The sequence below is a fragment of the Vespa crabro genome, chromosome 1, assembly GCF_910589235.1.
Source record: "Vespa crabro chromosome 1, iyVesCrab1.2, whole genome shotgun sequence".
Taxonomy (NCBI): Eukaryota; Metazoa; Arthropoda; class Insecta; order Hymenoptera; family Vespidae; genus Vespa; species Vespa crabro.
Window position 1 is genome coordinate 21,657,558 of NC_060955.1, and position 26,070 is coordinate 21,683,627.

At 26.3% G+C, this 26,070-nt stretch overlaps 2 protein-coding genes across 8 annotated transcripts in view; one reads left to right on the forward strand and one right to left on the reverse strand.

The window, feature by feature from the left end:
* Positions 1 to 9,884, reverse strand: part of LOC124424841 (ABC transporter G family member 20-like) — a 12,757-nt gene extending 2,873 nt beyond the window's left edge. Inside the window, exons 1-12 of one of the 3 annotated variants that reach the window (XM_046964387.1) lie at positions 9,421 to 9,884; positions 5,542 to 5,683; positions 4,914 to 5,158; positions 4,451 to 4,628; positions 4,150 to 4,243; positions 3,077 to 3,317; positions 1,740 to 1,806; positions 1,349 to 1,577; positions 676 to 853; positions 443 to 558; positions 297 to 367; positions 72 to 160 (exon numbers count right to left, since the gene is read on the reverse strand). In XM_046964387.1, coding sequence (XP_046820343.1) covers positions 72 to 160; positions 297 to 367; positions 443 to 558; positions 676 to 853; positions 1,349 to 1,577; positions 1,740 to 1,806; positions 3,077 to 3,317; positions 4,150 to 4,243; positions 4,451 to 4,628; positions 4,914 to 5,158; positions 5,542 to 5,645 — 1,612 coding nt within the window. In that variant the 5' untranslated portion in view covers positions 5,646 to 5,683; positions 9,421 to 9,884. Of the gene's footprint in view, positions 1 to 71; positions 161 to 296; positions 368 to 442; positions 559 to 675; positions 854 to 1,348; positions 1,578 to 1,739; positions 1,807 to 3,076; positions 3,318 to 4,149; positions 4,244 to 4,450; positions 4,629 to 4,913; positions 5,159 to 5,541; positions 5,928 to 9,420 lie in introns of those variants that run through there. The other 2 variants (XM_046964395.1, XM_046964378.1) reach the window with 2 other exon arrangements.
* A 7,091-nt stretch (positions 9,885 to 16,975) lies between these two features.
* LOC124426304 (ABC transporter G family member 20) lies at positions 16,976 to 25,657 on the forward strand. 5 transcript variants are annotated; one of them, XM_046967845.1, is made up of 13 exons: positions 16,976 to 17,526; positions 17,776 to 17,881; positions 21,701 to 21,912; positions 22,743 to 23,013; positions 23,129 to 23,551; positions 23,633 to 23,722; positions 23,870 to 23,982; positions 24,053 to 24,438; positions 24,511 to 24,626; positions 24,706 to 24,776; positions 24,896 to 24,984; positions 25,058 to 25,234; positions 25,325 to 25,657. In XM_046967845.1, the coding sequence occupies exons 3-13, from the start codon at positions 21,704 to 21,706 to the stop codon at positions 25,624 to 25,626; spliced, it is 2,247 nt and encodes a 748-aa protein (XP_046823801.1). In that variant the 5' UTR covers positions 16,976 to 17,526; positions 17,776 to 17,881; positions 21,701 to 21,703; the 3' UTR covers positions 25,627 to 25,657. The 5 variants fall into 5 exon arrangements, with proteins under 5 accessions (XP_046823801.1, XP_046823791.1, XP_046823810.1 ...); XM_046967835.1 differs by having other exon boundaries at positions 16,976 to 17,881; XM_046967854.1 differs by having other exon boundaries at positions 16,976 to 17,881; positions 21,704 to 21,912.
* The last annotated feature ends 413 nt before the right edge of the window (positions 25,658 to 26,070 follow it).

The following is a 26,070-nucleotide window of genomic DNA, read 5'->3' on the forward strand; positions in this document are numbered from 1 at the left end:
TCGAATGCACATATCTTTTTAAATAATTCTCTGTTAAATCGTATGCATTAAAAAAGTACATTTTTATTTACCTTGGACGAGACTTCTTTCCCAAATGCCTTCGTGCCTGTCGGAGATTAATATCATGGTTGTCATTACTGTTGCTACGAAAAAAGTTAATCTAAAAAAATAAGGGAAAAAAAAAGTAGAAAACAAATATATTGAAGAAATTTTAAGCGTGATTTAAATATCTTTTAAGCCGATTAATATTATATATATATATTAAAATAATAAAAACAAATAATAATTTAACTCACGATAAGATAAAAGTAGGCGCACTGAAATTGATATAGTCGTCGTTCTTTTTACCAAAAATAGGTTTCTCAAACTGAAAGTATAAATTTCAAATGATACCAATCAAAATAAAATATCATCGTATGTGAGAATAATTCAATTTACATACACTTAACGGTATATTTGTAATTTTTGAAGGCAAGTGACATTCCGTCATAATATTTCGCATGCTCTCGAAATATGTTTCGTAAAGTTTATTTTTCAAAAAAAGGCCTATTTGTCTATCTATGAGAAAGACAAAAGAAAAAAAAAAAACAAGAAAGATAAGTCGAACCATTTTGTTTCCTTTTTTTTCTTTTTTGATCGAATAAAAAAGAATTATATATTTTAAAAAGTACTTACTGGACATGTCCAACCAAATTTTAATCTCTCCCATTTCGATGTCCCTATCTTCGACATATCTCGAATTCATCAATCTCCTTTGCAAAGCGTGCGTAAAATTTGTATCAAAATATATCATTCCAGAAAGTTTCCCTTTTCTTAAATCATCCTTCATTTCCGGTAGGTAATTATAAAATATCTACGATAAAAACAGATTATTAAATACAATCATCTTTTATATATATATATATATATATATATATATATATATATATATATATATATATATATCTATAAACGAAATTATTTATTATAATATATTAAATATAAATGATATTTATCGAATTAACTGTTGAATATATGTATTAGTTAGAATTTAATTATATTGAAGAAAAGAAACAAAATATCAAAAATACGTATATACATAAATGTGTGTGTGTATGTGTGTGTGTGTGTGTGTGTGTGTGTATATGTGTACACATTAAGAATATATAAATCCCAATACAAAAAAAAAATAAAAAAGTATCGGACAAATAGCATCAGAATATATTCCCATCCGAAGCTATTCGATTTATATTTATAATATTTTTTGTTAGGTATAATAATAATGACGTAAATTAAATGTTAACATTAAATGATATATCTTATTTTCATATGATCGTTCGAGTATGTATATACTATTTTTGTTACTCACCTTTTTTGCAGTGGTATTATTTATATCGTTTAAAAATCGGCAACTAAGATCAAGGAAGTCGCATATATCGTTTTGCGTGTAAATAATATTTCCTTGATTTTTACCGAAGTCACAGTTATTGGATTCACGATTAATCACACCAATTAACAAATCTTTAGGATCATGACCGAAAGAATAATGAAATACAAGGAGTTGGATTATGGGAAATCCTATAGAAAATAAGATTCCTCTGTAAGTAAAAAATTATATCATCAATTATTCTCGTTAATATCATTATCATTATCATTATCATTATTGTTATTATTATTACATGTATATCTCGCTGATTATTGGATCATTTTTTTCGATTAGAAAGAAATGAATGATAGAAAAAAAAAAAAAATCATCATACCCAGGATGCCGTAGAAATTGTGCAATATTTTTGATTATAAGAGCCTTCAATTTTCGAGACGTCACAGCTGTAAAAAAAAATTGTTCCTTGTTAAAAATCCTTCTCCTCGTAAGACATACATTAGGTATTTGCAAAAAGAGAACTAAAAGAAATGTATCAATGACATACGTGAAGAATAAATTTATAATATGACGAATTAATAAACATATATCAATAATTATTATTTGTAAATTAGATGTTGTTTAGATTTATCGATTCATAATGGAATAAAATTTTAATTATACAAGTCAAATCTTTTAAATGTGTATTAGAATTGTAATTATTCAATCAAAATTTCTTATGTATGTTATAAAAATAAAAAAGAAAGTTATTAAAAGAATTAACATACATATTTTATATGTATTTATCGCATATAAATATCGCATGTGCTATTGTGTCGCATAGAATGAAGAAAATTTAAAAGGTACTAAAAATAAAATATTTCGATTAACAAGAAAAAAAGAGGGACGATTCCAGAACATCAAAAAGATGAAATATTACGAAACTAGCTAACGTGAATTAAATGCGTGTATTTAAAAAAGAACGATGACAAATGCGATAATTTATATATATATATATATATATATATATATATATATATATATATAAATTAGAATATAAAACTTGTATGATTTATAAGTATGAAATTTATAAATTAGAAAAACCTAGTATTTGATAATTAATTTATCAATAAAATGATTTGTAATTTTAGACATTATAAGAAACAAAAAAAGAAGATCTGAAATAAGAATTTAATTTTTTCTAAAAAAAAAAAAAAAAAAAAAAAATTTGGTAATCTAGCATATGATTAATTTTGAACGGAGAAATGAAGGATTAAAGGATTAATAATAATCATTCGAAATAAAGAATTATAGAATTTTCTACTCAATCTTTGATTTATTCATGAACACTATTTCATTTATGTTAATGCGTTGTAAATCTAATATGTTTCTATTCGTTTTATTTTCATCATTATGATAAATGACACGTGAAAATAAAGAAAATATTTTTGGATTGAATATGTAATATAAACAAGACGCGATTTAATTATTTAAAAAAAGTACTCAAATAAATAAGCGAACGTGGAAAATATAAAAAGAAATAAAAGAAAAAAGACATGTTACCGTTATATCACATTTTAATCGCTTCCTTTCCTGTTTTCTTTTGTTGGTTACGAATATGAGACACACAAATCGCACAATGACATGTCATTTTATAAATAAATAGAAAAAGTACCTTGGAGAAATAAAAAGGACATTTGCTGCAATATATGTATATATATATATATATATACGTACATAAATTTATAGTTGATTTTATAGAGGCATTCATTGATTTTGTAGGAAGATTGATTGAACCTTCCACAAATTCCGTTTCATCTAACATCTCAGAATTATCATTCACATTGCTATTAATATTATCTTGTTGATGTCTGCTCAATTCTAGAAAGGCATCCTCCAGATTATCACATTGAAAACGATCCATCAATTGATTCGGCGTGGTTTCCGCCAATAATTTGCCGGATCTCAATAGACCGATCTAAAAAATTTATCCTTACAATTAATATTTATTTATTTATTCATTTATTCATTTATTTATTTATTTAATTTCTTATCTTTGTTTTATGCAATTTCTTGTTTTTAATTTATTTTCAAATCCTCAATAAATCATTATTATCTGACTTATTAGAATATCTCTTATTATCTCTTATCTTAATGCTTACGTTCAGTTTTTTATCTCTGATTTTATTTTTGTTTTCCTTCATTTTTCTTTTTTTTTTATTTTTTTTATTTTTTATAAGTAGAATATAAAGATATATTACACACACAGACACACAGACACACACACCTACAAACACGTGCGCAGACATATATATATATATTTTATCGTACGATATAACTCACGAACCGTAAAGAACCACATTTCTTTTATTCTCGGTCGACTTATTTTTTCTTTTCCTTTTTTTCTCTTTCTCTTTTTTCTGTTTTTTTTTTCTTCTTCCTCGATACAAAATTACACGTAGATACTACATTACTTACATATTATAGAATTTATTGCTAGAGTAATTTAATTTAAAGATCTTTAATATTTATAAGCGATTACTTTCTATAGCTGTTGTCAGATATGCCATTACCCAAAATGAAAACTATAGAGAATATAATTAATCGGTCCGCATTAAATGTTTTTTTACGCTTTTTTCGTACGATATCTAACGGAGGTGAAAATGACGAAAGTCGAAAGTCCATCAACGGAGATATATCTAACAAAGATATACTTTGGACAATCCAAAGAGAGATTGTTAATCATTGAGAATCATTTATTTTCGTTTCTGTTTTTCTTTTTTTTTTTTTTTTTTTTTTTTTTTGCTTACCTTGTTTGCTTGTCTCGCTTCGTCGATATAATGCGTTGTTATGACGATGGTAACACCGTTCTCCTGCGTGATCTTAGTTAAGAAATTCCAAATGCTAGAAGAGAAAAATAAATCAGAAATTAAAAGATCGAGAAGGAGTGGAAGTGGGCAGGGGGAAGGGGGAAGAGGGCGAGTGGAGGGGAGGGGAGAGAAGAGAGAAGAAGGATAAAGAAAAAGGAAAAAAAAAAAGAAGGAATAAAATTAAATTAAATTGAGTCCTATCATTGAACTGATGAAAAAGTCTAAAAATTATTATTCTTACTTATCTCTTAAAATCGGATCAAGACCAACGGTAGGTTCGTCAAGGATCAATAACTCAGGTCTGTGAAGAAGTGCAGCGGCAAAGGATATTCTCCTTTGTTGGCCACCGCTCACATTCTTTACCAATTGATGTTTCGACGGTAATTGCAGGAGTTCGGCTAGATCTACGTATCGTTCCTCTGAAATAGATCGAATGAATTTCGAATTGCAAGGAATGCTTGAGAAAGAAAATGAAAGGAAAAATGAAAAAAAAAGAAAAAAAAAAGAAAAGAAAAGAGAACATCGAAGAAAAAGCAGAAGGAATAATCCGTTTTTTTTTTCTTCTACCAATTTGCATTTTTCATTAATCAAGGATCCGTTGTCTCGCATTTTTTCTATATTTTTCTTTTGTTTTCTTTTGTTTTGTTTTGTTTTGTCTTATTTTATCTCATTTTGACAATTAAATTTCTAAAAATGAATCTCACCTATTTCATCGTCTCTCAGTCCATTGATTCTTCCGAAATAATAAAACGCATCTATTGTAGAGAACTCGTTTACAAGGGAGATGTTTTGCGGCATAAAACCGACTCTTGATCCCGGAATACCAGAATTTTCACTACCGGGTTTACCTCCGAGTACCCAAATATCACCGCTGTTTATCTTACATATACCGACGATGCACGATAAAAGAGTTGTCTTACCGCATCCACTGGCACCCAATAATCCATATCTATTGGCATTATTATTTTTTGTTTTCATGTAAAATGGAAAGAAATAATAAATAAAAAAAAAAAAAAGACCAATGAAAGAAATATACATGTCAGAAATATTGGAGGGGGGGGGGAAATTGCAATTTTAATATTATCTTCAAAATGTTTTCAATTCGTTGCACCTTGGAATTTATGCGTTTTTCTTTTTTTCTTTTTGAAGGAGAAGAAAAAAAAATATATATATATGTATATATATATATTAAAATTTAATAAAAAAAAAATATATATATATATATATTAAAATTTAATAAAAAAAAAAAAATATTCATATATATTTTTATATACATATAGGACTTGTGAAATAGAAATTTTAATAGAAATTTCTATTAAAATGAATACTTACATGGAACCTTTCGAGACTGATAGGTTCAATCCGTCAAGAATCTTGAACTCTTTTCCATAAATTTTCGTCACGTTCTTCACAATGATAGCCTGATTCTCGAACATTTTCTTACTCCCGAAATAAATTTCTCACTTTTGACGATCTATTAATATAATAATAAAAATGAATTTAAAAATATTAAAACGAAATGATCGACTTCTATCGAATCGATTTGAATCGATATTTACAGAGAAGAAAAATTAAAATATCCTTAGATATTACTGCTAGTTCGTACATATCTGTGGATTTCATCGCTTAAAATGACCGACACTTGGTTAACCACGACTATATAGTATATTGACGTTCTAACATCATTATTTACATAAGAAAGTGTGTGTGTGTGTGTGTGTTAGTGTGTGTATGTATGTGAGAGAGAGAAAGAGGGAGAGAAAAAGCATGTTGTTGCATTTCTATGTGTTTATAGTTGTATATTATTCATCAAACGTCAACGTTTTAATATTTTTCTTTTTTTTTTTTTCTTGTACATTTTCATATGATTCAATCAAATTTGTCTCTTTAAATTAATATAATCATTAACGTGGAAATGATTAATAACGATCGTTTATTTCGTATTTGTTTTCTCCTTTTTTCTTTAGAAAAAAAAAAAAGAAAAAAGAAAAAAAGAATCTAACAGAATTGTTATTTAAATTAGACTCATTGACGTTTAAAAATCCAATCTTTGAGATTCATTAAAATCACTTTGATAATTAATAATCATTTGTCTTCTGTGTCAAGGAGGTATTTCGATATAAGCAATATTATTGTCATTGAAGTTACTCAATTATTCATTTTATCGAACGACTCTTCCGTACGTGCTTGCGTGTACGATGTGTGTATGTGTGTGTATGTGGATAGTTGAAATATATACACACATTAAATTTCATTTCTTTCCAAATGGAATAAAAAAAAGTTTAGAAAAATTGTCACGTTACGAATGAATAATTCGATCATTTTAATTAAGCTCTTTAAAGCATTCCTTTAAATTTATAATGTTACGATAGGATCGGGTTAATTGATAAGAAATTATTAAATAAACGATAAGGGAATCGATGATTAAAGTCACGTACGTATTAAATACGATTTTTCTTTGATCATTAATGCGGTAAATTATTATTATTAATCTTTTATGAATTTTTTTCTCCTTTCTTTTTTATTTATTTATTTTCTTACTTCTTTTTTTTTTTTTTTTTTTTTTTTTTCTTAACTAATCAAAACTGAATAGATATTTAATAATTTTCTAAATTTTTCTATGTCCACGAGATAAGAGGATCTCTTAGTTATTTGTTTTAACTCGCTTTACTAAACCTAAGATTAAGTTTATTGCTACGGTACAGTTATCTCATGTTATTGTAATAATTTTCCTTTAAAAAATCAACTTTTTTTTTTTTTTTAAAAGAAACACTCGATTGGTTAAGAAAAATTTAAGGCGTATAATAATTATTATAAGTTATAAATGAAAAATTATGTATTTTATAAAGCAATTAAATAATATTAATATCACGAATTGACATTATAATCATATAAAACTCGTAAGTATGATTCAATCGTGATATAGACATTCAATATAACATTAATTCGCTTTAAATTTTCTTGATAAGAATTAATTCCATATTTCATTTGATTTGCTTCATAACGAAAAATTTTATTTCTTTTTTTCGTTTTTTATAATTTGTTAATCCTTAATAATAACATGACATAATAATGTGAATAATAATTTATATTTGTTCAAATATAAATATACTTTCTGTATCGATTCCTTTATATTTACGAACGAAATTTCAATTGGTTTTTTTTTTTCTTTTTTTTTTTTTTTTTTATAACACTATTTAAAAATGCTACAAATAATAATTATGGTACAAATAATTAATTAATTAATTAATGTTTTAATTATAAACTCGATATAATCTGAAAAATTTCCTTTTGGATTTGGTCGAAGATATTAACTTTCTCACGTTAGAAGTAATAATTATATATAATAATGCGTTTGAATGAAAGATGAATTTTGTTTTTGACTTTTTCTTTTTTTCTTTTTCTTAAATATTAATAAATATAATAATGAAAAAAATATAAATCAAATTTATGATCGAACATCTTTGATTAATATTTTCTCAATGAGATTCGAACAAAATAACATTTGTAGTTTAAGATTATGAAAACATTTGAAAAAATTATATCGCGATTTCTAATTAATTCATAGCGCATAAACATTAAATATGACTTTTAATAAGCATGAATAAACAAATTAAATGTTAAAGGAAAAAACAAATACTGTGTATATATAATAAAACGTAATGTATACATATATTCATAAGTAAATAAGCGCAGATATAAATGCTTCAATTAATTGCATCATTTACGAAGATATATGTGTATTATAAAAAAAAAAAAAAAAAAAAAAAAAAAAGGAAGAAACAGCAGAATTTAAATATTATGTATTTTAAGTTGTTTTTACTAAATGTCCTTGGATACAAAATCAATTCATAAAAGAATTGAATACATATTAATGAAAACATCGATCATTGTCACTTTTTTATCTCATTTATGTTATAGAAGTAAAAATTATGATGCGTTTATTTTTCGACTTTAAAACTTTAATACTTTTTTGAATTATCCATAATAATTATCACGTATATTTTGAGTTATTTGATAATAATTATTATGAAGATAATAATTACGAAAAATGATTCGTAAAATGAAGTATGGTATTTCTTGTTTTTCTTCCTCTCCTTTTCTTTTCTTCCTCTTCCTTTTTCTCTTTCCATTATTTATCACTCAATTTCTTTTTTCATATAAATCCTTTTATATTCTCCAATTGTTTTTAAGAAAAAATTTTGATCTTTTCGAATTTCGTTTTTTCTCTTTTTTTTTTTTCTGAGCCTCTAGATAATTATGTCCATAGTAAGGATTAAAAAGTAAGATAAAAAAAAAAAAAAAAAAAAAAAAGAAAAAAAAGAAAGAAATAAGAAATTTTACCAATATGAAACTGTAATTATACGAATAATTATAAAATAAAAGAAATTTTTATTTCGCTACTTTCATCATGATTTTTATTTAACATATGCTTGAAAAATAAAAATGTTAACGATTTCAACAATAATGTTAGTTAAATTTATGCTGACAAAATTTTCTTCTTTAAACATATTTTACTTACGTCAACGAATCAACCAGTTGCTGATAAACTGACTCATTCCATTGAAAAATAAAACATGAAAAATACAGAAATATAAAACTATCATATAATATTGCAATAAGCGATGATTTATTTTACGAAAAATTAATACGAGTAAATGAGTAAATTTATTTTTGTTAATTTCTTTTCTTTTTTTTTTTTTTTTTTCCTTTTCGCCTACATGCGCTTGCCTATAACGTCATTCCAATGATTCGAGAAAATTGAAATTGGAATGAAAATAAAGAAAGGAAATAAAAACTGTCGAGAAAATATATTTTATATTTGAAATTTATCTTTAGTTACACTTACATAGTAAGCGATTACTAACATACGATGAGGTATTTTATCATGATTCTCGAGAACCTAGATTTCACGTAAAGAGAAGGTTAGTATCTACTAGACAAGTTTGTATTTACGATGGTTATAATAAATTTTCTTGGTCAGAAATCGTAAAATGAAATTTATGAGAAATGTGGAATATTCTTATCGATGAAATCAATTCTATGATTAACTATAATTTAAAATAGAAAATTTTTGCGAATAAAAGAAGACATTACGTATTGTCAAATTTCAATTATTATTAAACATCACGTTAATTAGATCACAAGAACTTTCTCTAAATGAAACTAGCATAATCTATTTTTTCACTTACTTTTTAATTGTTCACATACCTTTTAAAAAAATAGATCAAATACTTCTGATGATATTCTTCTTGATTATGAAGAGAACTTTTTAAATTATAATTTTCTATGTTTATTGTCACGGTTGACGCACTTTATTTTTCTTTATAATTTTGACGAAATTATATAAAAATCGTTTTCCGTTCGAGTTTTATAAAAAATTTTGACGTTCGAGAGATTCACTGTTTTCTTCTTCTAAATTTTTCTAACTGTAAGAAACCTTTTTTTAACAGTAACACTCACTTCATTAAATAAATATTTTTTAAAAAGAAATTTTCTTATGAATTTAAAAAGACTGAAGGATTAAAATTAATTCAAGAAGTAACGAGATAGATGCACACGGTATGACAATATTGAAAGGACTGTTAGATTTATCCAAATGTTTAACCGAAACAATTCCTTTTAATGTTCACGTACAAACTTTAACTGACTGGTTTATCTTATTCTATGCATTGGTATCGTTCGACCAGTTCTGAGAGTGGACTGGACTGCTTGAAAATGGGGGGGGGGAATTTTTTTCAGTGGTATTTATTTCTAACGGTAATTCATTACGCCGGATTACTATCAACCGAACATCTATGAGTGTATGTCTGGTTGCATATTGTCTCATTTCAAAGAAACCCAAACTGCATTATCGGCAGTTAAAAATAAGAAATGAAAAATTCACTTTTCTATCTTACCGATCGTACAATATCACACATAGGTAACGTAGATAAAGTAGTTTTCGTTATTACATTCTATCGATAAAATAGTTTCCTTACGTTGGTATAGAAGATATCTACAATAACAAATTTTTCTATTTGCATAAAAGTCGATTATCGTCTTGTTTCATTAAAAAAAAAAAAAAAAAAAAAAACAAAAAAAAAAACAAAACAAAAAAAAAACAAAAAAAAGATTAGTCCAAGGTTTTTTTATTATAGTAATTCATTTTATGATCATAGTACGTATAGATTATAATACGTTTCCTAACATTTATAATTATATTATCAATCATCTTCGATAAATGGAATGATATAATATCTCTTTTTTTTCTTTTCTATTATGATTCGGTAAGAAGAACTTGTTTACTACAGTATTCTCATTGAAAAAGTGGAAGGAAAAAATATGGATAAAGTAATAAAGTAAGGACGTTTCTTGCAATCAATCATGGATTTTCAACAGTCAATTCGTTCTTGCCGAAGCATACTTGAATTTCCGTGTCATTTATAATATTATAAATTTATATAGATTTTTTTGTTTTTTTTTTTGGCTCGTTGATAAAACTTGACCAGTTTAAATCCACTTATCTCACTAGTGTAACGAAATATTTTATAATGTAACGACCATTTGCATGAATTTCATTTTCTTTCTTTCTCTCTCTCTCTCTCTCTCTCTCTCTCTCTCTCTCTCTCTCTCTCTCTCTTTCTTACTCTTTTTCTCTTCTTTTTGGTTGCTCATGAAGCGAAAGTATTATGAAGATATTAGGAGAAAGCTTTTCACGCGTGAAGAATACAACATATATGCATTGGTTTGTATTACGGCACAGATTTCTAACTCTCTTTCATCATATATAATCCATGACGTTCTAACGACCATAAGCCCAAAAAAAATGATATAATCTTTTTTCAGCAATAATGATCCGAATGTTAAAGTTTAAAAATAGAGATACCAATAGTAATAATAATTGGTTGTAAGTCAACGTCATAAAATCTCATCTGCATCGTTAATTATTTTTATCCTCAGATGGATAATTAAAAAACAAAAAAACAAAAAAAGAAAAAAAAACAAGAAAGAAAAATGAAGAAGAAAACAAACATTAACACGTTTAACAGGTATCAACATGCAAATGATTCACAAGACTGACCTCTAATCTCGAATACAGGATAGAAATGCGAATCTAACGTTGATATTGTCATTTAATCATTATATTCGATTTTATTATTTTCAGATACGATAGACTTTCATTTCAAACGCATTACAATTAAATTATTAATATATTTAGAATTGATGCTTTTTAGAATTGAATATTCTCTTTTTCTCTCTTTCTCTTTACCCCCTGCCCCACTCTCTCTCTCTCTCTTCATCTTTCTCTTTTTCGTTCTCTTTGTGCATCGTGGAATTAGGTCCAAGAAAATGTAAAACGAAAACCAGTTTGATCTCAAACCGGTTGACCTTGTCACTGATTGAAAATATGTCAGTATCATCGTTTAACGAAATTTACACTTAAACAACATTATTGGTATTGTGTTTATATGGGCATTACTTGTAAACTGGTATTTAACATATGATGTAGATTCTATATGATCTCTTGAGAAAGAGAAAGACAGAAATTACAAACTTGAATCGTTAATCCTTAACTACGTACAGTTGAGAAGTTACAACATAATAATAAATTCAAACGTAATTTGATGCATAATATTAAATATATACAGTAAGTTTGTTTTTGTTCGAAGAAAATATATACATTATGATAATAATCATGTAATTATTTCATTTTTTTTTGTTTTATATGTGCAAATTTTTCTATTTTTTTTTTTTTTTTTTTTTTTTTAAAGAAAAATATCATGCATCGAAGAATTAAGCATTCATGCAATAACGAATTCACGTATTTATTGTAATCGGTAATTTATACCCGTATCGTTTGTATTTATTTTTTAATTAATAATAAATATTTTGTAAAATAAATGATGAGTATATATATATATATATATATATATATATATATATATATATATATATATATATAATTCTATATTAAGGTTGCGTCAGAGTTGCATAAAATTTACGTTTGAAGTCACTTATATTACGTAACAATATTTTATTATAAAATATAATAAAATATAATAGATTTTTGAAAATATTGATTAAATGTTTAAAAATTGAAATTGACCGAATAAATAGCAGGCTATTTTTTAAATTTCATTTTGTTTTTTAATCACATCAAAATATAATCATCAATTTTTTTCTACGAATGAAATATTTTTCTTTCCGTTTCTCAATCTAAATATGATCGATGGATCGATCAATAATACTTGCCTTTCGAATACGCACATGTACTTTCTGAATAACGACGATATTATTGTTATTAAAAAATTGCTTGAAAATAATTTTGATTTTCAATAGCTCGAGAATGCCCATTATCAAGTAAATCATTTCTACGTACATATATAGATGTTATGTTAGATATATTCACACACACACGCAAACATATATATATATACATTTACATTTGCACCTTCGCCTTTTCTCTCAAACATTTTTTTTTTTCATTCCATTTGTGGGTGAGTGAATCACGTGAAATATAATAATAATCTTTCGAATATGCTTTATAGATACAATATATTACTCATACTATCTCTTTTCTTATTTCTCAATTCTATTTTCTATAAAAAAAATTCTTCTTATATTTTACATATATATTATATATGTGCTTTACGTTATATTATATTTAAGATATCGTGAACAAAGCTGATGATGACAATAAATAATAGAATTCTGCTATCATTCAAGGTCATCTTCAAATCAAAGAAATTTTCCATTTGTAATTTCTATCTCTCTCTGTTTCTCTCTCTCTCTCTCTCTCTCTCTCTCTCTCTCTCTCTCTTTCTTTGTTGTTCTTGTAAATTATTCATGCGTAATACATAATATACGACTTAAGTGAGCGTCTCGTTTTCTTATGCTCGGTGCATAGGTCAACTAAGAAGAGAATTAGATGTTATCAACATATATGTAATGAAGGATGACAAAATAATTATCTTGTCATATACAGTATTTATTCTTTTTTTACAATAATACTTTGCATAATAATTATCTTCGAATAGAAAAATAAAAAGAGAGAAAAAGAGAGAAAGAGAGAGAGAGACACTTGTTTCTTTTTATTTTCCTCTCTTTTCAATAATATTTAATTTCTTTTTTTTTTTCGACGATATTCGTTCATATTCACTTTTTGATAGCTGTTTTAAGTCTAGAATTATTATATTGCGATAGAAAAAGAATTAATGTATCGTATAATAATCGGAAACAAAATGTATTTATATATGTAAATATTTTCATATTATTAAGATGTCATGACATTAAAAATGTACGATTTTTATGTATGGATAGCAATTTATTGGTTAATATATTCGAAACGCATATAATAAAAATATACAAATGAAATCGTATTTTTATATGAAAAGAGTGTTACTAATGGTAAAAAAAAAGAAAAAGAAAAAGAAAAAAAAAAAAAAGAAAATTGGTTTTATTGAAGAGAGGAATTTTAAGCAAAAGAATTTGACTTTTTCATTTAAATAATTATACGCCAATGATTCCCTATTTCAAGAATACTATTGCAATTATATAAATGTATAATAGTAAATATATAAAGTACACAATGAATGAATTAATATAATAATAAATTTAAATGATATAAAAATAATATATAAAATATAATATATTATAATAGATAATAATAATAATATATAATATTTTTAATGTAATATAATAATAAGAAGAAAATGTAATATATAATGTGTATCAATAATGTGTAAGTATAAGTAATATAAAAGGAAACTTTGTGTATATATATATATATATATTTATAGATTGTATTTTATTTTTTTTAGAAATGAGAGAGAGAGAGAGAGAGAGAGAGAGAGAGAGAGAGAGAGAGAATTAGGTAAGATCTAACGTAAGTTGAATATTTTCTCCATGTTATTATATAAAATATTTCATCACACAAATTATACATTCATACTTTTACTAATTCTTTATTATAAACTTTATTTAAAAATATTTGATTGCTTTAATTGCACCTTTTACACTATATTATAAAAAGATCTATTTTTATAAATTTTTATAAATCGATTGTTTTTTTTTTTTATAAATTGATTCGTTCATGATAAAATCTAAAAAATATGAAATATATAATGACAGATATTATCAATATCAAACTTGTCTCTTTTAATATTAATTCGAATAAATATTCATCATTAAATGGTAGATATAACACAAAATATCTTAAAGAATCAAAATATCATAAAACTTTTCCTTAAATTTCTAACGAATAATACATTATAAATAAATAAAAATCTTAAATCTAAATTTAATTCGTTTGTAATTTGATCCTAATGTTAACAAATTAGATGAATAAATAAAAATGGAAATTTAAATTATCGCTAATTTGCGATAAAAACATATTATGTCATATGTATAGATATTATATAATATATATATATATATGTATATATATATATTATTATATTATGAAGGTGATATTACATCATATAAATATTACTATTATAAGCATTATTATATTACATATGTATACATATATATATATATATATATATATATATATATATATATATATACGGAATACATATAATATATACTATAGATTTTATTTTATTATTATTATATTATATCGAAATATTTATGTATAATCGATCAAATTCTAAACACGTAAGAGAATCTTCTAATCAATCAGAGTTACTTGTGTTATGTAATCATAAGTAAGAATTAATCGACCAAAATTACGAGATTACGATGATTTCGATGAGAAAATTATAAATATCGCTTTCGTTTAGAAATTTTGCTTTTGCATGAAACTCAACGAAAAAGATTTTGCAATGTTTCATTTTTTCGATCGTTTCGTTCGAGCTTCGAGCATTGGAGAAATCATTCTTTATGTTTTGAATCTGGTAAATGAATTTTACAATGAAGAATTTTATTTAAAGAACCTTGACACCGAACTGATAATTTTTTTCTCAAAACTTTTTGCAAACTTGGAAGAATAAAATAACCTTCCAACAGAACGACGAAGGTCTCGTTCTTACGGTGTCCTTCAAAACTCGTCCTTACTCTATTCTGCATTTTTATGTCTATGCAAATTCTGAACGACGACTTTTCTACTTTTTCCTACCGAAGAGAGACAAAAACGTTCGGTGAATTTCAAACGACGAATTGAGTTTAACTGAATAAATAAAAAAAAAAAGGAGAGAGAGAGAGATTTATATTCCGATTGTAAATTTGATTCGATGAAATTTTGAGAAGGAAAATATATATATATATATATATATATATATATATAATAAAAGGATAATACTAAGGAATAAAGGATAATTCTAAAATATAAAATAAATGAAAAAAGTGTAAAGAAAACGAACGAGGACGAATGCGAAAAAGTAAAAACATTTGCTAGGAACTAATCAATACCGGTTGTCTATGCTGCACTGTATTAATAACCGAAGGATAAAATACATCCTTGACTGAAGTCTAAAGTAACATCCGTCTTTTCAGTTCGCGACTCGATGCATTTGTTGAATTATCACTTATGAATTTAATCTCCGCGTAAGCCATGTGATGTCTGAGACTATCGCATGGAATATTTTATTACAAGCTTTTTTGTATTTTCTATGTTAATATCAATATTTACGTATTAATTGCTTTTAATTTATCGACACCTCGTTTCAACACTTCGTATTTATTTCTTTTTTTTATTTTTCTTTTCTTTTTTTCCCATTTTTTTCCCCTTTTTTTCCCTCTTTTCGATAATGATCGAAAAACAGTACTTGTCTCGAGTAAAACGAACAGTTAATTAATCATACGATTATTATTATTAATATTATTATTATTATTTATATTGTCATTATTAAAAAGGAATAAAATTTTGTAGGAAAGAAAGGAAGACGAATGTACATTTAGATATATCATTTTGAAATTATTAATTATTTATTTTTTTTTTTTTTTTTTTTAGAAGGAATATTAATAATATTAAAATAAAACATTGACGAATTAATTTGTCAACATAGTATCGAATCGAAGTGAAAAATATTTCATTGAATAATGTCATCATACGAAGTTTTTTCAATGCACATCTTTTTATATTTATTTTTATATTTTCTTTATATGACATTATATGAGATTATTTTTATATGACAAGCAAATCTTAATAACAATTGCATTTAGAGGAATAAGTTTTTGTATACTGCGTACTCTATCAAGATATCGATTAACTATACAACATGTTATCTGTTACTTTCGTTGCTCTACTATAAGATAAATATAGAAACATATATATGTATATATCTATTTTAAACATTAATTTTTAATTGTAACAGTGGTGTAAACTGAAAACATTCGCTTAACGCGAATATATGAGTCCACAATTGAAGCTGTTAATTTCTAATACATATACTTCGTATTCCATAGTACTCAAAATATTAAATTTGATCTTATAAATTTACTTTATTCCTATTCTTTCTTTAAAGAAATTATTTTTCATTTATTCAAAAAAAAAAAAAAAAAAAAAAAAAAAGAAAGAAAGAAAAAAGAATAACTTTTATTTTCTCTACAAAATTTCTTAATATATAAAACTGAAGTTATTTATTATTATTATTTTTTTTTTCTTTTTCATGTAAAAAGATAAAACATAATAAATATTCTCAATTGGACAGATTTAATTAGTTTAATAGATAAGGTTTAACAAAACAACCAGGGAATCCCATTCTTGGATTTTCATTCTCCCACCCAAATGGTTATATCAATACATCAGTTAACTTCAGTCTCGACGTCTTTTACCAGACGTCTTTGGTGTCTTGCACAACTCTTTGATTCTCCAGTCGTGCAAGCGATCGAGCCAGTTCTCGCTGGTATTGCGAACGGACCGTATCGTTCTTTCTCTCTCCATTCTCTTTCTCTCTCTCTCTCTCTCTCTCTCTCTCTCTCTTTATCTCTCTCTCTTTTCCTTTCCTTGTTCCTCATTCTTCTCACTCTCACTTGCTCTTTCACGTTCACTAACTTTCGTCGTTGTTATACCGGTCATCGTTTTTGTGAGTAAGAAGAAGAGGAATTTAAGAATTAAACCATCGAAATGTATTTGGAATTCAAGTTCGACCAATTGATTCGATTATAGAAAAATAAGAAGAATTTGAGGATCCAGTTTAAAGAAAAAAAAAAGAAAAGAATAGAAAGAAAGAAAGAAAAAAAGAGAAAGACGAGCATTTATTTCTAATATATAATATATACATATATATATGTATATATATATGTATTTATATATATATTATATTTTTCTCGATTAGAAGAATAACCACGGCAAGAGAATATCCAGTTGAATTTAGAATTTGTGAATGTGCGGTGAGAATCCTTTGTCTTACCTGTTCCTTCCAATCTTATTGTTATCATCATCATCATCGTCATCATTATTAATATAATTATTATTGTTATCGTATCGTATTAGTGTTATCATTCTTTTCTATTACTTGACTTTGCTTGAAGTGTTCGTAATTGGTGATTTTTCTACGTTATCATCCTTTCTTAATTTTCCATATTATTTTCTAATATAAATCAAGATGGAATTCTTATATGATGGAACATTTAATGTAGTGCTACGATAAGGAATCGATCAGATCAAAGGAACAAAAGGATCATCATAACTCTTTGTGTCTTCAGTCTGAAAGTTTCTAAGAAATTTTAGCGATCAAGTACACAGGTCAGTGACATCTTTTTTTTTTTTTTTTTTTCTTTCTTTTTCTTTAGATCGGTGAACATTTTCCTTTTCTTTTTTTAGTTTTTTAATTTTTAATTTCGTTTGCTTTTTTTTGCTTTTTCATAAATGTCGTGGAAAAAAAAAAGAGGTATCGAGTTAGAATCCTTGTTCTTTATCTTTCTCTTTCAATCTGTTTTCAAATGTCAATGCAAATGCATAAGATATAAATAAATGTTTACGTACAAAATATCGGCATTTTATTAAGCGTCATTTTCATTTCCATGAAATTGACTCAACATGAAATTCATCTATATCGTTCAAAAGAAAATAAGTGATTTTTTTGAAATGATGTTAACGGAATAATACATAGAATATCGACGAAATCGTTTCTATATCGTTCGTATATTATTATTGTCATAGCCATTACCGGTTTCTCTGTATCTTTGGAAAATTTTGCTTTATCCTTCTTTTTTTTTTATTCGCGCTTGTTATAGTCATCATTAGTAGTTTTCTTCATCCTTATCTGTATCGTTGAATGTAATGTGTTTTTTCTTTTTTTTTTTTTTACTTGTACGCATACGTATATGTACACGTACATCGAAAGAATAAGAAAAAAAAAAAAGAAAATGATGGATGGCGATCTATGATTTTCTTTCTCTTTCTCTCTCTCTCTATCTCTCTCTCTCTCTCTCTCTCTCTCTCTCTCTCCCTCTTTCACATTCTAAGAAACGAGCAAATTGTTTCACCTGTTGAAAATAATAAAAAAGAAAAAAAAATTTCTCTCGTAATTATTCTCATTGTCATTATCATAATCATCACGTGAATACAGGTTGAAAGATCGAGGAATAAAATTGTAGAATAATATGGCTACTTTTGAGCGCCGTAACGATCGTCATAATGAATATTTTTTTTTTGTTTTTCTTTTTTTTTTTTTTTGTTTTTTCTCTTGGCTAAGTCTTACCCAGACACTGTCCGAGATATTCCTATTGATACGTCAGATATACGTTAGTGTATGTACAGTATATATAGTTTAACGTGTGTATTATGTATCATAGATACGCGATCGCTTTCCATTTCATTCCAGTTGCATTCACGAGTTAACTCGTATTGAACCTGCGCACGATAATCTCGTTCACGAGTTATACGAAGGGTCATCGAACTATCTCCGTTTATTTCTTTTTTTTTCTTCTTCTTCTTTTTTCTTCGTTCTTTTGAAAAGTTCTCGAAAGAGCTCATGTGAAAGATCTTTTTTTGAAAGATCTTAATTTCTTTAACGACTATTTTTATTCTTTGCAAAAAGCGTAGGTCAAAAAGTTGATGAATAAAAACATTTCGTCATTCGAATTATTTCTTTTCATTTTATCTTTTCTTCGTTTTATTTTTTCTCAACATTTTCAACATTTCATCGAAGAAAGATTTTTGTAAAATATTTGTAAAGTATCCCTGCATAAAAAAAAAAAAAAAACATGTATAAATCATTAACCGTGTCATTTATGGAAGAGAAAAAAAATCTAAGTTCTTTTTCAATGCATAAATATTTATTATTTAAGAAAAAGGATAGAATAAATATCGGGATAGAATAAATATAAATAAAATGCAAAACATATTCGGCCATTGTGAAATGTTTTTTCTTTTTAAAATGTTGATTGAGTATGTAGATGAATGAAAAAATAAAATCCGTATAAAAGTTACGTATATATTCTATTCGGTATCCACTCAGATCAGAATATCGTGATACACTCATAAGATGATTTCACTGTTTGTACGTGTATAGATGTAAGATCTTGAGAACGTGAATATTGACATATAAAATATAACCGAAGAAAGAGAAAACGATATTTCCGGCCTTTTGAGAGAATTTTACGTCGTAAATAGTGACTCTTGATACTGAGCCCGTAGAATTTAACAAAGAATTATTATAAAGAATATAACGAAATTTTTATTGTACTCATCGATATGTTTTTCTCGTTTTCGAATTTTAACGCGCTAAAAAAAAAAAAAAAAAAAAAAAAAACAAAAACAAAAACAAAAAAAAAGGAAAAAGAAATAAGAAAAAACAAAAATCGTTAAGAAAAATATAAATACTACCTCGCTATATTTCACAGGGAACTTTATTTAATAAAATTATTATTATTATGCATCTATTAATTGAAAAAATAAAAAAGAAAAAAAAAAGAAAAGAGAAAAGAAAAGAAAAATTGAAGAATAAAAATAAAAGAGAGACAGAGAGAGAGAGAGAGAGAGAGAGAGAGAGAGAGAGAGAAAAAAAGAAAAACAATTCTGATTATTCAGTCGTCTATGAAATTAATAACGTCTTCTCGAAACTTGTATCTTATTTTTCTTTTTGTTTTTTTTTTCTTTGTTCTTTTTTTTCTTTTTTTTTCTTTTTTTTTTTTTCTTTCTTTTTTTTTGATCCATTACGAACTACACAACTGGAAGAAAATCAAGAGATCGTTTCGAAATCGAACAGATCGAAAACTCTTAAGGAGAAAGGTTTACTGCTCGAGAGAGATTACTAATAAGAGTGAGAGTTCGACTTACAAAGTGTGAGTTACATCACTGACGAATTACGCGATATACGTTTGATGGCTATTAAACATAGAACGGAAGAAGACATATCGTCGAGAATGAGAATTTTTCATTTCCATCACGTATGTACCGTGTTAATCTGACGTGTCTCCCTATTATGGATGCTGCAACGCAAATCTATGTGGCACCAAACGCATGTTTTCATAGTTCCAACGGAAAAACTTTTACTTGATAATTGTTGTTACAACTCGTTGTCTATCTCTTTCTAAACCCGGAAGAATTTATCTCAAAAGTTTTATCATTGATCGAACGAACAATTTACTTTCGCGATCAATTAAATCCCTAAGGAAAATATTAATAAAGCAAAAGAGAAAAAAAAAGAAAGGAAAGCAATGATAAAAGAAAAATTGTCTCAAGATTATGAAATACAAATTCATTTGATATTATTAATCGTCATTTTAACGTGAAAAAAGAAAATGGATTTTGTAAAAAAAAAAAAAAAAAAAAAAAAAAGTTTAACGATACTTTCATTAGAGAATGAAAGAAACGAAAAATTAATGATAATAGAAATGCTTAAATCGATCAAAAGAAAAGATCTATAAAATGTGAGATACAATATTTGTTTTGCATACTTTTATTTTATAACATGAATCATTACTTTCATTTTTAATCGTCGGTTTTACCCGCCTCTACCGTATCGTCTTACTCTCTTTTTCTTTCTCCTTCACATCTATGCATTAATATAATGTAACGTTCAGTATAACTTAACACATGACTTCATAACATCTTACGACACAAAATATAACATATTATACAGTTTTGATGATCGACCGATATTTCGCGTGTTACTTTACTCTTGCGTGATATCTCAGTTTGTATATAATTCCGATATAAAAAGAAAAATAAATAACAAATTGCCAAGGCAGAAAGAAAGTAAAAAGGAAAAAAAAAAAAAAAGAGACGAAGTAAAACAACTCTTGATCGAAAATTTATGTCGACCTTTTTTATTTTAAATAAATATTTTCTTTCCGATGAACTTCCGTTGATTTCAATGACGTCAATGATTTTATATTGAAATACATGAATTATTCATATGCAAGTTTATCTTTATATTTAAATAAAAAAGGAACGAAAATAATTAAAATATTTTAGATCAAAATATTCTCCTTGAAAATAAAAAAAAAAATATATATATATATATATACACATTCTCTACCTTATTTGCTCTCTTCTTATTTTTCATTTGTTTTCTTTTTTTTTTTCTTTTTTTGTATTTACTCTTTGGATATAAAGAAGATGGATGTGCCAAATGCAACACCTATAATACCAACAGCCTCGTTGGAGTTGAAAACAAGGAGAACTCAGTTCCAAACGCAAACTTCGACCTTGGATACGAGAAGAAGGCAAGCGGTTTGTGTTAGAAGGGCATGTAAAAAGTATGGACCGAAAAAAAATTCAAACATTGTTCTTGACGGACTCAACATGACAGTGCCTAAAGGCGCAATGTAAGTGAAATATTAATATTCTGAAAGTTTAAAGGGGGGTAAAAAAAAAACGAAAAAAAAACAAAATAATAAAAAGGAAGAAGAAAGAAACGAATAAAACAGAGAGGATTAGTTAAAGTAATAATTACATAAAGCTGGACTTTGAAACTTTTGAAATCGTTAAATATAGTATATTATATCTTCCTCTCTCTCTCTCTCTCTCTCTCTCTCTCTCTCTCTCTCTCTCTCTCTCTCTTTGTACTGATTACGTAAAACTTATAATATTAATAATATTATCTCCAAAAATTTTTTAAAATTGTACTGTTCGTTTGATTTTTTAATGAATCGTAAATACTCCCAAGCAAATAGAATATATAAAAGAAAATATATGAAATAATTTAATTATTAAATTACTTATCATCGATAATAATTCTATGTATTATTATTATCATTGTTATTATCAATATATCTTTTTTATTTATTAATTTACTATAATCGGCCAACTTGGGATTCACGTAATGACAATAAAAATATAAAACAAGATAGTATGTATGAAATCATTTAGGATTTGACATATATTCTTTCCTTTTTCTTTCATATGAAATAGAATGAATTATTAAATGGAATTATTCAATGAGAAATTTTTTTATGATAATTCATGCTTTTTTTTCTCTCTTTTTCGTTTTCTTTTATGGAAGAACTAGGAATAAAAATAGCGAATATATTCGCTAATTTTATAATAAATAAGAATTAATAAATAAGAATTAAATAACATGAAATATATATATATATATATATATATATATATATATATATATCCGACGTATCTTTCATAAATAATATCGTTTTAGCTATGGTCTCCTTGGTGCCAGTGGTTGTGGAAAAACCACATTATTATCTTGCATTGTGGGTCGAAGACGTCTTAATTCTGGAGAAATTTGGGTATTAGGTGGTAGGCCAGGATCAAAGGAATCAGGTGTACCTGGTTCACGATTAGGATACATGCCACAAGAAATTGCACTTTACAATGAATTTTCGATAAAAGAAACATTTTTATATTTTGGCTGGATCGCAGGTATATCGACCGAACAGATTGACGAGAAATTGGAATTCCTCTTAAAGGTAACATACTTTTAATATTTTTAATAAACAATATTCTAATTTCTAGATTTTTAAGATATAAAAAAAAAAAAAATTGAAATATCTTTTGAGATCGCTTTAATATGTATTATTTTAGTTCTTGGAATTACCATCGGAGAATCGTTTTATAAAGAATCTTTCTGGTGGACAACAGAGAAGGGTTTCATTTGCTGCAGCATTATTGACCGATCCAGAACTTTTAATACTTGATGAGCCAACCGTAGGAGTTGATCCTGTTTTACGTCAAAATATTTGGAATCATTTGGTTCATTTAACGAAAGATGGTAAAAAGACAATAATCATAACGACACATTATATCGAGGAGACCAGACAAGCTAGTATAATTGGACTGATGAGAGGAGGTAAATTTCTTGCTGAAGAATCACCTACTAAGCTAATGGAAATGCATAGATTGGATACTCTGGAGGAAGTCTTTTTAAAACTCAGCAAACGTCAGAACATGGGTCTCAGAAGGAGAAGTAGTATTCTCAGTAGTGTTACAGGTGTCCCACCGGAAATTGTAATAACCAATTTCATCTTTCTTCTATCGATTATATAAAATCATTATCTACGTCGATTTATCTTTTTCTCTCGATTATAGGACGTTGATGAGGAGATGAGTGGCGAGTTTGGTGACAACGTTAGTATTTCTAGTCGAAGAAGGAGCATAGTAGTTATGGATGACGGAAATGTAAGATTTAAAAGTCACGAGTTAATATAACAAGTTCTTGAGATTGAATTATATTTTATTTTTTCTTTATTTTTGTTCTCTTTTTCTTCTTCTTCTTTTGTCTTTTCTTTTTTTTTTTTTCCTTTGAAATCGCATTTATTTTTATAGTTACCGGAATTACCACCGGAGGAAAAAAGTTCATTTAAATTCAGCATGTTAAATCCACAACATATGAAGGCGTTAATCTGGAAGAACTTTTTATGGATGTGGAGAAATGTTGGGTAAATATCTATATTTCACAGCAATAACGTCATTCTAATCAACAATATTAACAATTTTCATTTTATTTAGCATGATGGCGTTCATCATTGGTTTACCGGTAATACAAATCGTCTTATTTTGTATCTCTATCGGAAAGGATCCCACTGGTTTGAAAATGGCAATCATAAACAAAGAACTTAAGAATAGTACGGACATGTGTATACCAACGTTTGGCTGTGATACCTCACAACTAAGTTGTCGATTCTTGGATCATTTAAAGAATAGATCTTTGATCTTTTTACCTTATGAAACTGAAGAAGAAGCCGAATATGCCGTACAAAAGGGCTGGGTTTGGGGTGTTATATCATTCCCAGAAAATTACACGGAAGCTCTAATTACAAGGATAAAATATGGCAAAGATGTGGAAGATTGGGATCTTGTATACTCGTCGATGAACATCATTATGGATATGTCGAGTAATTTTCGTATATTAACAATTCTTTGTTTGCTTTAAAAATTCTGACTTTTTCTTATTTCTTCTTTTTTAGATCAACAAATCGGCCAACTCTTGCAAAGGAGTATCCTGTATTCCTATTTCGATTTTGCTCGTGACGTTACTGTTGCATGTAACTATAGTGAAAAATTAACTAGCATACCTTTAGATGTAAGTTGATAGATACGTATAATTATCGATTAATTAAAATTATATCATTCATCTTTAATCTTGTAATTTCATCATGCAGTTTAAAACACCGATCTATGGACCTCTGAATCCAAATTTCACTGACTTTGCAGCACCAGGAATTATTTTGACGTAAGTCTTCGAATTACATGTGTCTGTACGTGTCTTACATGTGTTTGTACGCGCGTATGAAAGATTTCAATATCGTTAAAAAAAAAAAAAATTTGTTATAATTATTACAAATCTTTTAGTATTATCTTTTTCCTATCGGTTGCTATCACATCCGGAGCAATGTTATTAGAAAGGAACGAAGGTTTATTGGAGAGAAGTTTGGTATCTGGTAAATTTCATTATTTAAACGACAATCAATTTCGATTGATATATCAAAATATTAACTAATAATTTTTCCATAGGTATAACTGGTCCTGAGATATTATTTGGTCAAGTGACAACGCAATTCGTAGTAATGACTGGACAAACTCTAATGGTATTGATTTTTAGCTTCGCTGTGTTCAAAGTTACTTGCGAGGGTAATATCGGCTGGGTTTCATTGTTAACTATACTCACAGGATTATGTGGAATGTGTTTTGGTATATATATTTACGATTAAAATATATATATATATATATTCTTCCTGATTCATTTCTTCACTCTCAATCTTATTTGATTTATGTTTGTAGGATTTGTTATAGCCTGTTTCTGTGAAAATGAAAGAAGTGCAACTTACGTTGCAATGGGATCCTTCTTACCGATGGTTATGTTATGTGGAATAATTTGGCCAGTCGAAGGAATGCATCCTGTTCTTAGTTATATCAGTTTTATTCTTCCATTAACGAAGAGTACCGAATCAATGAGAACTATGTTAGCTAGAGGCTGGAGTATATCACAGTCTTCAGTCTACAATGGTTTTATTGCCACTTTTATCTGGATTACTATTTTCCTTACTCTCGCTATATTATTAATTAAATTTAAGAAGGGATAGAGGTACATAACTATTATATTAATAATTACTAAATATTACTAATTAGATAATAATTATATATATATATATAATTATATATATATATATATATATATATATATATATATATCAATTAATTAGTAAATAATTAAAGAAAGAGTAATATTTCGTAATAATTAATATATATGAACCTTTAATCGAGATATATAATATAGAAAATAAAATAGGAAAAGAAATTATCTTTTATATTGATAATGAATAATTTCAACAAGTTTATCATAAAAGACTTCTGATTGTATCGTATATGTATTATTTTTTAAAGAATTCAAATCGTTCGATAAGAAAACATAATACCTCTACAACAAAGAGATAATCCCTGATATATATATATATATATATATATATATATATATATATATATCATATCTCTTACGTTTATGCACATTATTTACTTAGCCATACTTA

Excerpts from the sequence above, each read along its gene's own strand:
- LOC124426304 (XM_046967827.1), top strand. The coding sequence starts at position 20,464 with ATGGCTATTAAACATAGAACGGAAGAAGACATATCGTCGAGAATGAGA. Across the intron at positions 24,985-25,057 it reads GGAGAGAAGTTTGGTATCTG|GTATAACTGGTCCTGAGATA; the intron begins GTAAATTTCATT and ends ATTTTTCCATAG. Across the intron at positions 25,235-25,324 it reads ATTATGTGGAATGTGTTTTG|GATTTGTTATAGCCTGTTTC; the intron begins GTATATATATTT and ends TTATGTTTGTAG.